The 13,640-nt window shown below is 43.9% G+C and overlaps 1 protein-coding gene across 2 annotated transcripts in view; it reads left to right on the top strand.

Moving 5' to 3' along the window:
• RNF128 (ring finger protein 128, E3 ubiquitin protein ligase) overlaps positions 1-13,640 on the top strand; it is a 37,430-nt gene that overhangs the window by 15,070 nt on the left and 8,720 nt on the right. For both annotated transcript variants that reach the window (XM_004940850.5, XM_420351.8), the window contains exon 2: positions 8,766-9,013. In XM_004940850.5, the coding sequence (XP_004940907.2) occupies positions 8,766-9,013 (248 nt within the window). The remainder of the gene's footprint in view (positions 1-8,765; positions 9,014-13,640) is intronic.

Genomic DNA, 13,640 nt, shown 5'->3' on the forward strand with positions numbered 1-13,640 from the left:
AATAAATGTAGTGTTGGTGAGGGCTGTACACTGCTCAGGCTTGTATTTCCAGGCCAAGACTGGGCTGTGAGCACGAGCTTCCCAAACAGACATTTCTTTTGCCTGATAGAACCATCTGTTAGCAAGAGTTTCTTTGTTCCTCTCTCTTCTGTCCTCACCACGCTCAGGATCTCCAAAGGCTCTTGCTTGTCTTCGCATTTCCCTGTGTTGCTGCTGTGCATTTACTTATTTCCCTTCTTACAGCTGTCGCCGTTGCTGCCTATTACTGCCAATTTTTGCAACCTTCTCAAGTGTCTTGCTGTTGCACGTTTACCTCTGTAGTTTGTATGAGGAGGAGGAAGAGATAAGGCATAGCGCCAGCTGCCAAGTAAAGCAAGCTGGAAGTGGATTTCATTTGGTTTAGATCATAGTGTGTTCAAGAAGACAACTTAATTAAAAAAAGAAAAAAAAACCTGGGGTCATAAGGGGCTGTTGCTTTAAATAACTGAGAAGCAGCCTGGAAGTGCGTGATTTTTCTCTTGGCACTAGGTAATGTTTGGGGTGGAGAGAGCAAAGGAGGAGTAGAAGGGAGAGGGACTGGACAGGACTGGACAAGTCACTTTGCCCAGGCTTAAATTGCTCCTGGAATATCAGTTCAGTCACCCTCCCCCCTGCGAAAGGGAGAGCTTGCTGTGTGGGGCTAAAGGCATGAGGATGAAATTTCCACTAATAGTGTCTGTGACTGTGGGAAATCTTCTGGGAAAGGTGCTGTTTGGTCAGATCAGCATTCCTGATAAGGCTTGGCCTTCAGCATGTGCTGGAAAGCAATAATTGTTTCTGTAAACATTACAGCATGTATTAGAGCAGAGCTAGCAAGCAGGCTTTGTGGTTTGACTGCTTCTGAGGCCAGGTACGAAGCTTATGTCCATACTGTGGTGTCATGCTGGAAACAACAGCTTTTGTGTTCAGAATTGCATCACATCCAGAAATAGGGGCTCAGCGTGTGCGTACTGTTAGTTAACTTTCCCTTCTGCCGTAAGAGGTGCTAATAGACTTGTACAAGCTTGCTTAACAAGTACCAGAACCCCCCTATTTCTTACTATTTCAATGCAATGAGGTAAGCAGTATTCAAGCAGTTGTACTTAAACATGAAAGGCAGTGTAATAAATGCACTGCTCACATGCCTCAACAGGCAGAATGCTGAGGTGGCAGGAGACTGCTTGGAGAGTGATCGGGCGCTGCTTTTCTGTTACAGCACAGGAGATGTCAGTGGGTGGCTGGCTGACCATGGTGCAGTGGGAGGGATGCCCTGGGTGAGCAAAGCCAGGGGTGCTGCTCCTCTTAGGCTGGAGGCACACCTGATATGATCTGTGTTGCAGGTGCCACAGCGTGTAGATGCAAGCCAAGAGCCAGCCACCACCTGTCAAAAAACAGGATCTGTATTTTTTCTCTATCCTCCTTGAGTTGTTAAACTGACAAGTCTGCTTTTTTTGCTCATCTTTGTCTGTGCAACTGAAACCAAAAGTAGATTTTTTTGTCTTCTGCTTCTATTTGTCCTGTAGAGGAAATGGACCCGGGGGTATTGATTGATGCTAGACTGACATGAGCCAGCAGTGTGCCCAGGTGGCCAAGAAGGCCAATGGCATCCTGGCTTGTATCAGAAATAGTGTTGCAAGCAGGAATAGGGAAGTAATGTCCTCCTGTACTCAGCACTGGTGAGGTCGCACCTCGAGTACTGTGTCCAGTTTTGGGCCTCTCACTGTAAGAAGGACATGGAGGCCCTGGAGCGTGTCCAGAGGAGGGCAGCAAAGCTGGTGAGGGGTCTGAAGGACAGGCCTTATGAGGAGTGGCTGAAGGAGCTGGGGTTGTTCAGTCTGGAGAAGAGGAGGCTCAGGGGAGACCTTATTGCTCTCTATAACTACCTGAAGGGAGGTCATAGTGAGCTGGGGGTCAGCCTCTTCTCTCGTGTGACTAGTGATAGGACTAGAGGGAATGGCTTCAAGCTGTGCCAAGGAAGGTTCAGGCTGGATGTTAGGAAATACTACTTCTCTGAAAGGGTGGTCAGGCACTGGAATGGGCTGCCCAGAGAGGTGGTGGAGTCACCGAGCCTGGTAGTGTTTAAAGAGCGTTTGGATGTTGTGTTGAGAGACATGGTTTAGTGAGAACCATTGGTGATGGGCGAATGGTTGGACAGGGTGATCCTGTGGGTCTTTTCCAACCTTGGTGATTCTATGATTCTATTGGTCAGCTGAGGTTGTATAGTGCTGAGGAATGGGGTGTTGAGCTCTTGCCATCGTGCTTCAAACAGTTCCTGTGTATTCTCTGAGGATTTCAGTGCAAGATGGTGCGCACTCTTTAAAAAAGCAGAGAACTGTGGCAGTTCTCTGGCAGAACTTACTCAACTGTAGCAGTGTCTGCAGCCCTTAATCTGTTAATATTCATCTTCATTTCTCAGTCCCAAAGCACTGGGAGAAAACAGTGCATTGATCTTCTGAAGTGCTGCTTAATTTCTTTTTAAGAAAAAAAGTTATACTCCATTTTTATTAATTAGAACAACTCTGCTGCTGCAATATCAAATGAGTTGCAGTTAGCTGTCCTTGGCTGGCCCTTCAGAGAATGCTTTCTACACAGGGAAGGATAATGTTTAACTTTTGATAGCTGTACCACACTGCTTCCATTTCTTTCCTTCCCCTTTGAGTGACTTCCGTGAAATGGTGTCCTATGTGTGTTAAATATTGTGTTCCTGAGGGAGATTTGTTGGCTGGCTTCTGGGCTGAATCTCACTGTCATTGTCAGTGCTGGGTGTGAGCTGGGTGCAGCATGGAGCCGCTCCCTGTGGAAGAAGCTGGAGCTGTGCTGCAGGGGTCTGTTGATTGCACAAGAGCTCTGGCCAAAGAGAAATAATGTTGAAACTGCTGGGACTTAATTTCACTGCCCTCAGACGTGATGCAAAACTTCAGACGTTTGTCAGGGAGGAAAATGTGACAATGTGAAATTTTGTCACTTGTGTGCATGGCATTTTAGCCTTTTCCCTTGTTATGAAATACATAGGTTGCTCTAACAGCAATACCTTATGTTTATTTCCATGGAAACTACAACAGATACAGTGAACAACACTAGAGGACAGAGCGAATTCTCAGCTACAAAACACTGTTGTTCAACATAGATACCATCATTAGCTGTGCATTTTTTTGTCAGTGATGAAAAAGAGCCTGTGTGGCAGTCCAGAACGTGACTTGTTTTTCACATTGCTATCATCACTGCTGAAGCATAGCACCCACCCCTTGGTTATGGTTTGGTCTCCATCAACGTTCAGCAAGTGCCAATGGCTGTCAATGGGTACCATCTTTTCCATATGGAGGAATTCAGTGGCACACCTCTCCTTCATACAGTTCCCTGTCCAATGCCAATTTATCAGGTTGCCTCTCTGCTGCCATCTGTAGTAGAACAACGAAATGTACCAGAATGTTGGTGGGAAGGTTCAACCTCTACTGCCATACTACCAGTATCTGCCTCTAACATTGTGGGCAGAAATAATAAAACAGGAGGCATTGCTTTTTGGAGCAGCCCTTGTAATTTCTGTAATTGTTTTATACCTTATTTCTTCCAAATGCCTATGAAACTATTGCTTTCCTCAAATGCCCAAAGGAAACTGTTGTAGCCAGGTTCCCTCCTGGAGGGGAAGGGTCTCACTGGGCTGTGCTGCAACCTGTTCTTGGCAAGAGATGTGACGGGCTTGGCCTTTGCTATCCAAGAAAAGCCTCATTAGAGGATCTATTGTATTTGCCCCAGCTTACGTGTCTGCCTTTAAACAGAATGAAAGGGGCTTTCATGAGTTGACTTGTTCTAAACCAACCAAACTCAGCTCATGTTTAAACAATGCAAAGCAGTTCCAATGGAGAGCTTTATCTGAACAAGATGAGAAACCTGTTTTAAGAGGCTGGAAGAGTGGAGTCAGTTTCTGAGCGAGCTTTGACATACAGAACTGTCAAACAACTCGAAGTTAATCATTCACGTCAAAGAGCTTTGTCAGTGTCTCATGCAAGTCTGTAGTTGCCAGTATTATGCAAAGTACTACATAGAGAAATTTAGATTATTTCTCTCAGATTTAATTTTCTGTTCTATTAGATACTAGAGAGTGACAGCACTGCTGTGTTAGTCAACTGTAGAGGAGGAAGTGGCCGTGCATAGTGATGGCAAGCTTCATAGCTGAAGCTTTTGCCTGAGCTGCTGAGCCTGGTGATGCTTGGTGTTAGTTGCTGGTGTATTAGAGCTTGAAATGTGCTGCACTGAAAGCAGTGTGCGGTCACAGAGATGGCGTTGTGGCTGACAGCCTGAGCCAGTTCTGTTGAACTGGTTGTGAAATTAGTGGTGAATGAGAAATGCGAGAATGAAACAGAAGTTTCTTAAATTCCAGTGCCCGAAAAGTTTCCTTGAAGGAAAACTTGTTTTACAGCATTTAATTAACTGGGGAGCTTAGGCTGAACTAGGAGAGTCCTGGTAACACACCAAAGATTTAAAGTACCACAGGCTCTTTCCATGTTGTGCTCCATTTTTATTACATACAAACAGTGACATGCACAATGCAAAACCCACACTGAGCAAAATGAGGGCAGCAAAGTTTTCTCTTTTTCTCGTAAGATCTGGAAGATAAAGCAAAGCAAGAAGGAGTGGTGTGTGCAAGGCATTTCCTGCTCTTTGGCTGCTGTCTGCAGGCAGGATTAAGCCCACAGAAGCATGCAGGGGGCAGGATTTCACCCTGGAGGACACACTGCTGTGACAGCAGCTCCTCTCCAGATGGGAGGATTTGCTTACCAAGGCCATCTTGGACGGGATGGTCATTCTGGCAGTGGCAGAAGGTGACATTCTGGTGGAGCCCTGTGCTTGGTTTGTTCTTGTGCAGTGAATGCATCTGCTGTAAGCTGGAGATGCAGTGCAGTAGGGTTGAATTTTAATTATGGTTAAGGGAGCATTAAACTTCCCTCCTGGGTGAGGAAATCTGCCTGCTATGCTTTCACGTAGGCCTAGCAGCTGTCTTTTGGAGAGCTGCTGTGGCCTTCCCATGCTGCCGTGCTCACCTGTGAGCTTCAGGTCAGGGAAGCTGGTGTCAGTATGGCTGGGTCTCTGGAGGACCAAGCTTCCTGCAAGTCGGCCTGCTGTGGCTGTAGTTTCTGGGCTTTTAGGTCTTGTCTTGTTTTATTCATTCCACCTAGAGTGCTCGTGGAGCTCCTTCCTAATACATTTTATTTCTCTATCATAGAAAGGCTTTAATAGCAGTGAGCCTAGGGGCTGGACAGAAAACATCATTATGGCTTTTAGTTATGGGAAACATAGAGCAGGAATTAATCCTGCTGGTTCTGTGCACATTTTGCTTGATGAATTTCTCTACTGAATTGCCAGCCCTTTAACTGTGTTTATACAGAGTAGCATGGAGCAGAAATGAATGGCAGAACAAGGTCTCTGCAGGCACAGTTGAACGTAGGTACTTATATTGGTATAAATAGACGAAACTCCACTCTGCATCTAAGTAAACCTGATACAGGAAGGTAAAAACTTTGATCCCTAGTCATGTACTCTCCTTGTGTGCCAAATGCACTTGTGTGCTAGCTCTTCTCCCCCCACCCTGCATAACCCTTTGAATGCTTGTCCTTTGGCTGTGCCTGCATCTGCAAAACAGCCTCTTCCAGATTTTGACCAGTGTGCTGTGCTGCCTTATCATTTGGGAGGAACCTTTTGCAGATCTCCCGACCTACAAAGGCAGACTGTGTTTGTCTGAAGACCTGAATAACTTTCCCTCTCCAGTTTCATAGGAGATGGAAAAGGAGAGAGGCTGGGAAATGTTTAACTAAACAGATTTTGCTTCTGTTTAGCAATGACCCTATTTATTAGCAGCTTAATCTCACTTCCTAACTTCCCTTAAAAACTGTTGCAGAAAGCCTTGCTTAAATCACAGAAGCTAATTCCTAGGCCAGAAACTTGGGTTTCTGTGATACCCCCTCTCCCCTCTGCCCTCTCCCCTCTCTTCACTGGAGTCGAGTCTGGAAAAAAGCCAAAAGCCCAGGGCAGCAGCTGTGCTTGAGATGCCTCTTCAGATGTCCCCTCAAGTAACCCAATTCCATTAAATTCCTCAAGCACTGGCAGAAGCCTGCATGCAGGCTGGCAGTTTCCTGGGCTCAGTAACATGTGGCAGTACCTATAATGATGAGATCCTTCTAGCAGCTCAGGGAGTGCTGGTTGCAGGCTGACCTCACTGCTTTGATGCTAGCAGTGCAGCAGTAGGCTAAATGTGGGTTCTGGGCTTTGAGCTTGACTTTTGACTAACAGGGCACTGCTCAAGCAAGGCAGAGGAGGGAGGCCTTGTTTTCTGCGAGGTAAGGGTGGTGCCCCTGTGATGGTGATCAAGTGTTGGTCTGGATGAGTTGGGCTCAGAATGTAGGGGCAGTTTCTGGATTCCTTTCCCTGTTGTTAGCACAAGGCATTTGGTTAGCTTTGTGTGATATCATGTTAGCTCATCTGTAAGTGCCTTTAAAAGTGAACTGTCAGCAAACTCTAAAGCCTTGTGCCCATAATGCAAAGTACTGAAGATGGGCACTGATGGATGTCAGCTGGGGGTTGTCCTGGGGCAGCAGTACAGATGCTGGTGGACACAAACACCCTCTCAATCTGCTCTTGTTTCTGCAGTGTCAAAGCTTTCACTTGCAAGGTATGCTTTCTTCATGGCTGGTGAAAGTCTGACTGCTACAGCTGCCATGTCTAAACTGAGCTCCAACCTCAGCACACAGCCAGTTTGCTCCTTGGTGAAGCATTGTCTCCTCTCCTCCACTCCCGTAGGTGTGAATAAGCATTAATGTGTTGCACTGAGGCCAGCAGCTTGTGCCTGAATGAATGAGGAGGAGCAGAGAACAGCTACCTGAGCTTCCTTCCTTCAGTGGCTTTAGTCAGTGATCTAAAGTCTGCCACGTGACCACTCACGTGTGTTGATTCAAAGTAGCTGAAATTATGAGAAATCTCTCAGGATGGGTGAAAAAAAAAAGTACTAGGAGAGAATATTGTCTTCTAGTGACATTCTGGTGAAGTGATGAGCATGAAACTTAAATGGAAGTCAAGCCTTTTATTTTTTTTAAAGGGTATGAAACTGCATCCCACCTGGTGGCTTAGTAGTTGAAATGGTGTTGTGGGATGATGGTGACAATTCATTAACAGGCATCCCTATGCTACTTGCCATATTGCACTTAACCACAAGCTATATTTGACTGGTGAGGCAGAAGGCAAAACAAGCTTTTTGGCAGGCTTTTTATTTTCTTGCTTTCACAATCAGTTCTCCCACGCTTTCCTCTACTCTTATGAAAGTAAAAAGTCTCAGCTCCTGACCTGACCCTATCTCTAATTCTTTGCTTGCTCCTATCACCTGCCTCCAACCTGTTTTATAACTGGCATATAAATCCCAGCTCATCATAAAGGATGGTAGCTGCACAGTCTGACTGCCTCTTATTTCACCTCTGCTCTGAGATGTACTTCTCATTACAGGAGGCTTTCTGAATAGAAGATGAGTTTAGTCACACTGGGGGAAAATTGCTAGACAACATGTTTAGACATCTTGGGTCAAAGACATTACATGAGCAAGATAGAAAATTAATGAGAGCTGTTTGCGATTTAACACCATTTTGAGTTTTGATAGCTGAAGGTTGGATGAGGTTGCTTAATGGAGAGAAAAGTAAAGTTGGATTGGCTGGGAGGTTAGTTAAAAATAGCACTTCTGTAACAGCCTTTGCTTCATCATGTAATATCTATTATGAATGTTGTGCAGCTGATGGCTTAATGCCATGGATCTCCTTACTGGCTAGTCTGTGAATAGACTTTTCAGTCAGTGATTACTTCCTCATCTCCCCCATTACCTTTTTCTCCTAAGAACAACAATGTGTTGGGACTACCTAATGTTCCCACAAATAGTATGAACTGTTCTCAGCAATTGCTTTGTCACTTGAAATGGAAGCATCTTTGTTCAAGTCATTATTTAGGGACCAAGGTTGCTTGAAATTCTGACAGTAGAACTGTTTGGTCCCTCTGGATACTGGATAGCTTGCTGTGATGTTCAGCCAGGAAAGTGAAAACCAATGTTACAATGGAGTTTGTAGTCTACTACTGACTGTTTAAAAGACAAGCACACCTCAATATTGTCTTCTCTCTGAATTTACATTTGAAACCTACAGCATTTGTAGTCACTATGAGATTTCATTCCAGTGTTTCTCAGTTATTTCTAGAAAATACAGATGTGAAGACTGGTCTACATAGCTTTGATTATTTGATGCCTTGATAAGTACTCAATGACGCTGTCAAATTTAAGGCAGGGGTGTTAAAAAGTAGCAGAGCAGGGAGGGAAGCAGATACACTGCAGGAAGCATCTATAAGCTGCCAGCTCTGTGCCTGCCATCTGGGCAGGAGCTGACCTTGCTGTGTGTATGATTGCTTTTCAACTTAATGCAGCTCAAAGGCAAGTTAAAGTGTAAATTGCCAGTGTTGTGTCTAAAACGATGATGAGTGTCTTACATGGGAGTGAGGAGCCTTATGGAGAGGAATGATTTCTAAATACAGTTCAGCTCATGAGTAATCAGACGTACTTGTTCAGTTGAACAAGTACTAGGAAATGGCACTTACTCTATTAGTGATAATAAAACTGCAGATGCCAGTTAGGAGCTTAACAGTTTGTTCTTTGACTCTTGAATTGGGACCTCTAAGGTGACTGGAGTACAGCTCTGCTGAACGTGGGTTCTGTTTCTCTTTTGCAGGTGCGGGAAGCATCGTTGCCATTATGATTGGCAACCTGAAAGGCATGGAGATCCTGCGCCGGATTGAGAGTGGCCTGAAAGTGACCATGGTTATTGAAGTGGGGAAAAAGCACGGTCCCTGGATGAACCACTATTCCATCTTCTTTGTCTCAGTGTCGTTTTTCATTGTCACAGCAGCAACTGTGGGCTACTTCATTTTTTATTCTGCTCGCAGATTCAGGATCACAAGGGCCCAGTCCAGGAAACAGGTGAGTTGGTGTTGTCTCTGTCACTTATTGCCCCCTGAGTCACCATGCTGAGGATCATGAAGCTGAAACAGTGTTTGAGCACCAAGATGACAAATTCCTTTCCAGAGGAAAGAGAGTGTGAGCTAAGAGAGGTATTTTTAAAGAGCCAAAAACTTTTCAAAGAAATGGCACAAAGTCACCTGTCTGGTTGTGTCTTGAGAGTGTAATTGGTCATGCTTAGCCAGCTTTGTCCTAGAAATTTTACTTCCTAAACAGTAGTGCAGCAATAATGCTGATGTACTGGGGAAGGTGAGAGAGCTAAACTGCTTTTAGCTGACCCTCACACTTCCCACATAGTGCTGCCTGTGTGGTAGCTGTAATGTAGTGTGAGACACGACTACTGATGTGTCTCCAAAATGGTGCATGACTTCTGCTGCCTTGGTATAGACCACAGGCTAGGAAACTGCATCTTGTTGAAAGCTTCTATCTAACTGAAGGCTTTCTCAGAGTTGCAGTGACGGCCTCAATTAGGTGTTGAAAAAAAAAGCCACTGTTGTGTTCTTTTTAAACCCTAGGCAGTCCATTGTTAACTGAGTTAAATTTCTGGGTAACTCTCTATTGTGCAATTGCCTGATCAGCTGATATAACTAATGCATACAGCTTTGCCTTCAGTCCCACCTTGTCTCTGCTCCTTCAGGGCTTAAGGAAAAGCCTTAAAGATGAGATTTAAGTCCTAGCATGATTCTTGTCAAAAAGAATGGGCAGCAGCAGGAACAAGCTCTGAGTTGTTCGGGTACAAGTACTTTCCTTGCTGTTGTGTTGCAAAGGAGACCTTTGGTATATACAGTACTTCTTCACAAGCTTCTCGCAGGAGCTACATCAACTGTGAAAGAAAAACTGTTACCATGACCTCTCAGTCCAGCTTGCTTGGGGAATTACTTCAGGATCAGTAGCTAGATAGAAAAGTGGCATTCTACCATTGAAGGACACATGCCCTGTTGAGCTTCACTGCTATCTTGGGGATTTCGGGGCCCCTGAATAGATCATTCTGAAAACAACTTGAGGCTAAAAGCTGGACACAGGTGTTGAGATCTAGGCCAGTTTTGGGCTTGTGTAACATTTTAGGACTGACTGCTTTAAAATGCTAACTTGTGTAACCATAGTTCTTTGTTGTCCTTCACCTCAGTCTCTCTCCCTGCTGTGGTTGCAGGGAACATGGCTGCTGTTGAATGCTGAGTTCTTTCTGGTAACCGTAACACCTAACTCAGTTTGGTTGATATTCTTCTGACATCCTGTTGTTTAAGTGTAATCTTGTGGATGATGAACAGACCTCATTTTATCCTCCTTGTGTTCTGATATGCCACACTTAGAAGTAATGTGGAGATACAAAGGAGTAGTTGGAAGAGCAGGACTGGAAGTTGACAGCTGCATGTGAAACGCAGCATTGCAAGTCCTGGATGTCACACTGAATTGTCTCTGTGGTGTGTTTCATGAGGGGTGGCATGGAGCCCTGTATCTCGATGCTGTCCTCTGCCTAACTTCTGTGGACAGAGGTATGCTGTCTCTTATTGGTGAATTTCTTCTTTCATTCCCTGCAAACTACCCCACTGAGAGAACTTGATTCCAATCACGAACAGGCAGGGGTGCAATAGAAACTGATCTGCAAAGGACGCTGTTAATGAAATCACAAGAAAAATCTTTCCTCCTTTGAAGGCATTTAACAGAGCAGTTGAAGTCCAGCTCTGTTCTGGGCTTTCAGGCTTTCAAAGAGCTATAGCTGTTATTAATGCTTCAGTGGTAGACAGTACTGGGAAAATCCAGTTGGTTTGGCTTGTGCCTTCTCAAATTGTTTCTATCTTGGGTTCTGTGTACACACAGCACAATTTACTTTAGATTTGAAAAATAACATTGACAAATGACATGCCAGTTCCACATGATTTCAGCTGATCTGAAATTAAGGAGCCATGAAGTGCTTTGTAAAGTACCAGAATCAAAGAAAGATTCTCTGACATAGTGGAGTAAATGTACTACTTTGTAAAAGTGAAACTCAAAACAATCCAGAATTGTTTTGTAGGTTTTTTTTTCAATTGTTTTTGTACCAAGGCATCTAAAAACTAACCTTACAAGTATAAGATAAGGAAAGAATAACAAAGAAGTTCTTGTTAGTGAAGAGGAACTAGTAAAATGTGGCTCCACAGTGTGTTCTCTGTTAACCAGCTTACTGGATTTTCAGAGTATATTCTAAGTCTCAAAATAGGGGCTTTGAAACACTGAATATTAGTGAATCAACTTATCAGATTGCATGCTGCCTGTGGAACTTTGCTGTCATCATTCAGCCCTTTGGAAACTCTGACTCTTTGGACTTTAGTCTGTTATTTGATGGAGTTAAGGTTTTTTTTCCTCTTCCGTTGCATAGATGTCAATGGGTTACACATTCTTTTGGGAAGTGTTCTTAGGGAACTGTTGTGTTTTGGTAGTAATTGTTACAAACTTTCCCTTCTGCAGAAGTGAAATGCCTTCTGAATGTTTCTATCAGTGTTACAAGTTTTTCTGAGCATCTGTCTCATTTTTTGACTTTCCCTGTGACATCATATTCTACCACTAGAATCGAGAGGAACGCTTTGATCACTCTACAGGGTGCTGTGATAATTGTGTAGTGATGATAGTGCTCTGTGGTGTAATCTCAATTTCTTTACATCCTGTCCTTTACATCACGTCCTCAAATTCTTTACATCTCACTTGTATCCCTCTTGTTTGCTTGAACTGGATTGTTTCGAAGTCTTTACTGTCTCAGCAGTATTTTTTTTTTCCTTTTCTTTGGCTTGTCTTCAAAAGTCTTCAGACGCCAGTGCTTTCAGAAGCCATCTCTGATTCTATAGACAGTGAGGCTGTTAGGTACATAAAGGTTCGTCACTTACCAGCAGATTTTCTGTTTCTTCCTATGACAATCTGCTTTTTCTGGTGAAGGAACTTTTACAGTTGCTTTGGTTACATATAACCCAGGTCTTATTCCTGCTGCAGATGTTTCTTGAAGGCAGCAACTCTGTCTCTCACTCAACCGGAGCAGGAGCTGTATATAGGAAAACTGTAATTTTCTATACGGTTGAGTGACTGTTGAGATGAGCCACTTGTGTTGTCTTAAAGTCCAAAAGCAAGTTTAATAACACATCTGCCCTAATTGTGAGTTGAAATGGATCAGCATTTTCTCATGAACAAACTCATTAAGCTGTTTCCAACTGGCTGTTTTTTGTCTGACTCTGTTTTCTTCTGAGCTTGAAAGTCAAGTGGCAACCTCTGTGGTCTGTTACTGCATCTTGAGGTCTGTGAGCACAAAGGTGGCAAAACAAGGAAAGGGCAGTGTGGAGGTTTGCTTGCTACCAGCGAAGTAGCGACAAATTCTGTTCCTCAATATGTTAACCTTTCTTAATAATGCAGAATGACTGTGTGTGTTAATCTGTGGCCTGGTTTCTTATTTGAGCTCAAGTTTTCATTTCCATTGATTTCATAAGGATTAGATGTTGCAGCTTAGAACTGACCTAATTAATGGTTTTGAAGAAGGTGAGTTGCTTGACTCACCAGAATTCAGAACTACTTTCATGGCAGTAGCTATCTGTGGGGAAGAACTTCGTTTGCTTGCAAGAGAAAAGTGGAAGTTCCTCACCTCCTTAGGGCTTGCTCATCTGTACTGCCATGACTGTACTTGCAAGGGTGCAGAAGGGGCTGGTGATTAAATCCTCAGTGAGGGACTGGGGAAAACCAGAGAATAAACTGCAGATCTACCTTTCCCAGTCAGGTGTCTACTTCAGCATTTCAGAGCTTGGGTGGCAGCCAGAACCTGACCTGTCCTGTAATGTCTTGATTCTTTTTTCTTTTTCTCGTCTCAGCCTAGTCAGCTTCTGCTCACCCTCCATTCCCCAAGGGCTGCAGGGTTGTTGAGACTTTTAGAGTCATTAACATTTAATGTTTGCTCCAAAAATTTCGCTTCACAAAATGCTTTGACATTCCAGGCTTGAGTATCTTGGATCTCTGATGGACTACTCAATAAATGCTTCCTCTTGCAACCTTTCTCCATCCCCCTAGAGCTGTGCTCTGCTGTACTTACAAAATCAATGTTAAAGGTGACTTTGCCGTCGGTGCATTTCAAGAACAGCCATTAAACTTGTGCTCTGGCAAAACTTAAAATATTGTCTCAGTAAATTATTAATCATGCAGCCAGTTGAGTACATTTAAACTTTGCTGTTTGCCAACAGTTTCTGCAGTCAGTTGGGTCCTGTCAATATGCTTGCCCTGACATTAGATGTGTAGATAAGATACTACACAAGGGAGTACGCTCCTAGATGGTTTAATTCCCCATTTATAGCAAGTATCTGTAGTGCAGGACCTGATACTGTTGCATTCCTGGTCTGTTTATGGTGCTGTTCGGGGATTTTCAGAGACAGCTGTGTGGCTACTTCTCTACAGCTTCTGGACTGAAGCATTGACAAGGGGAGAATGATTTTGAAGAGTCATACAGGAACTTATGCTGGTGTCTTCAACAGAAGACCTCTACAAGCTTTTTTGAAGAAATCTTGACTGCTTCTTGTTCCTTATAAATAAAACATACCTGCTTGCATTTTTCACCTTAGGATGGTGTGGATCTCTTCCTTGA

The sequence above is a fragment of the Gallus gallus genome, chromosome 4, assembly GCF_016699485.2.
Source record: "Gallus gallus isolate bGalGal1 chromosome 4, bGalGal1.mat.broiler.GRCg7b, whole genome shotgun sequence".
Lineage (NCBI taxonomy): Eukaryota > Metazoa > Chordata > Aves > Galliformes > Phasianidae > Gallus > Gallus gallus.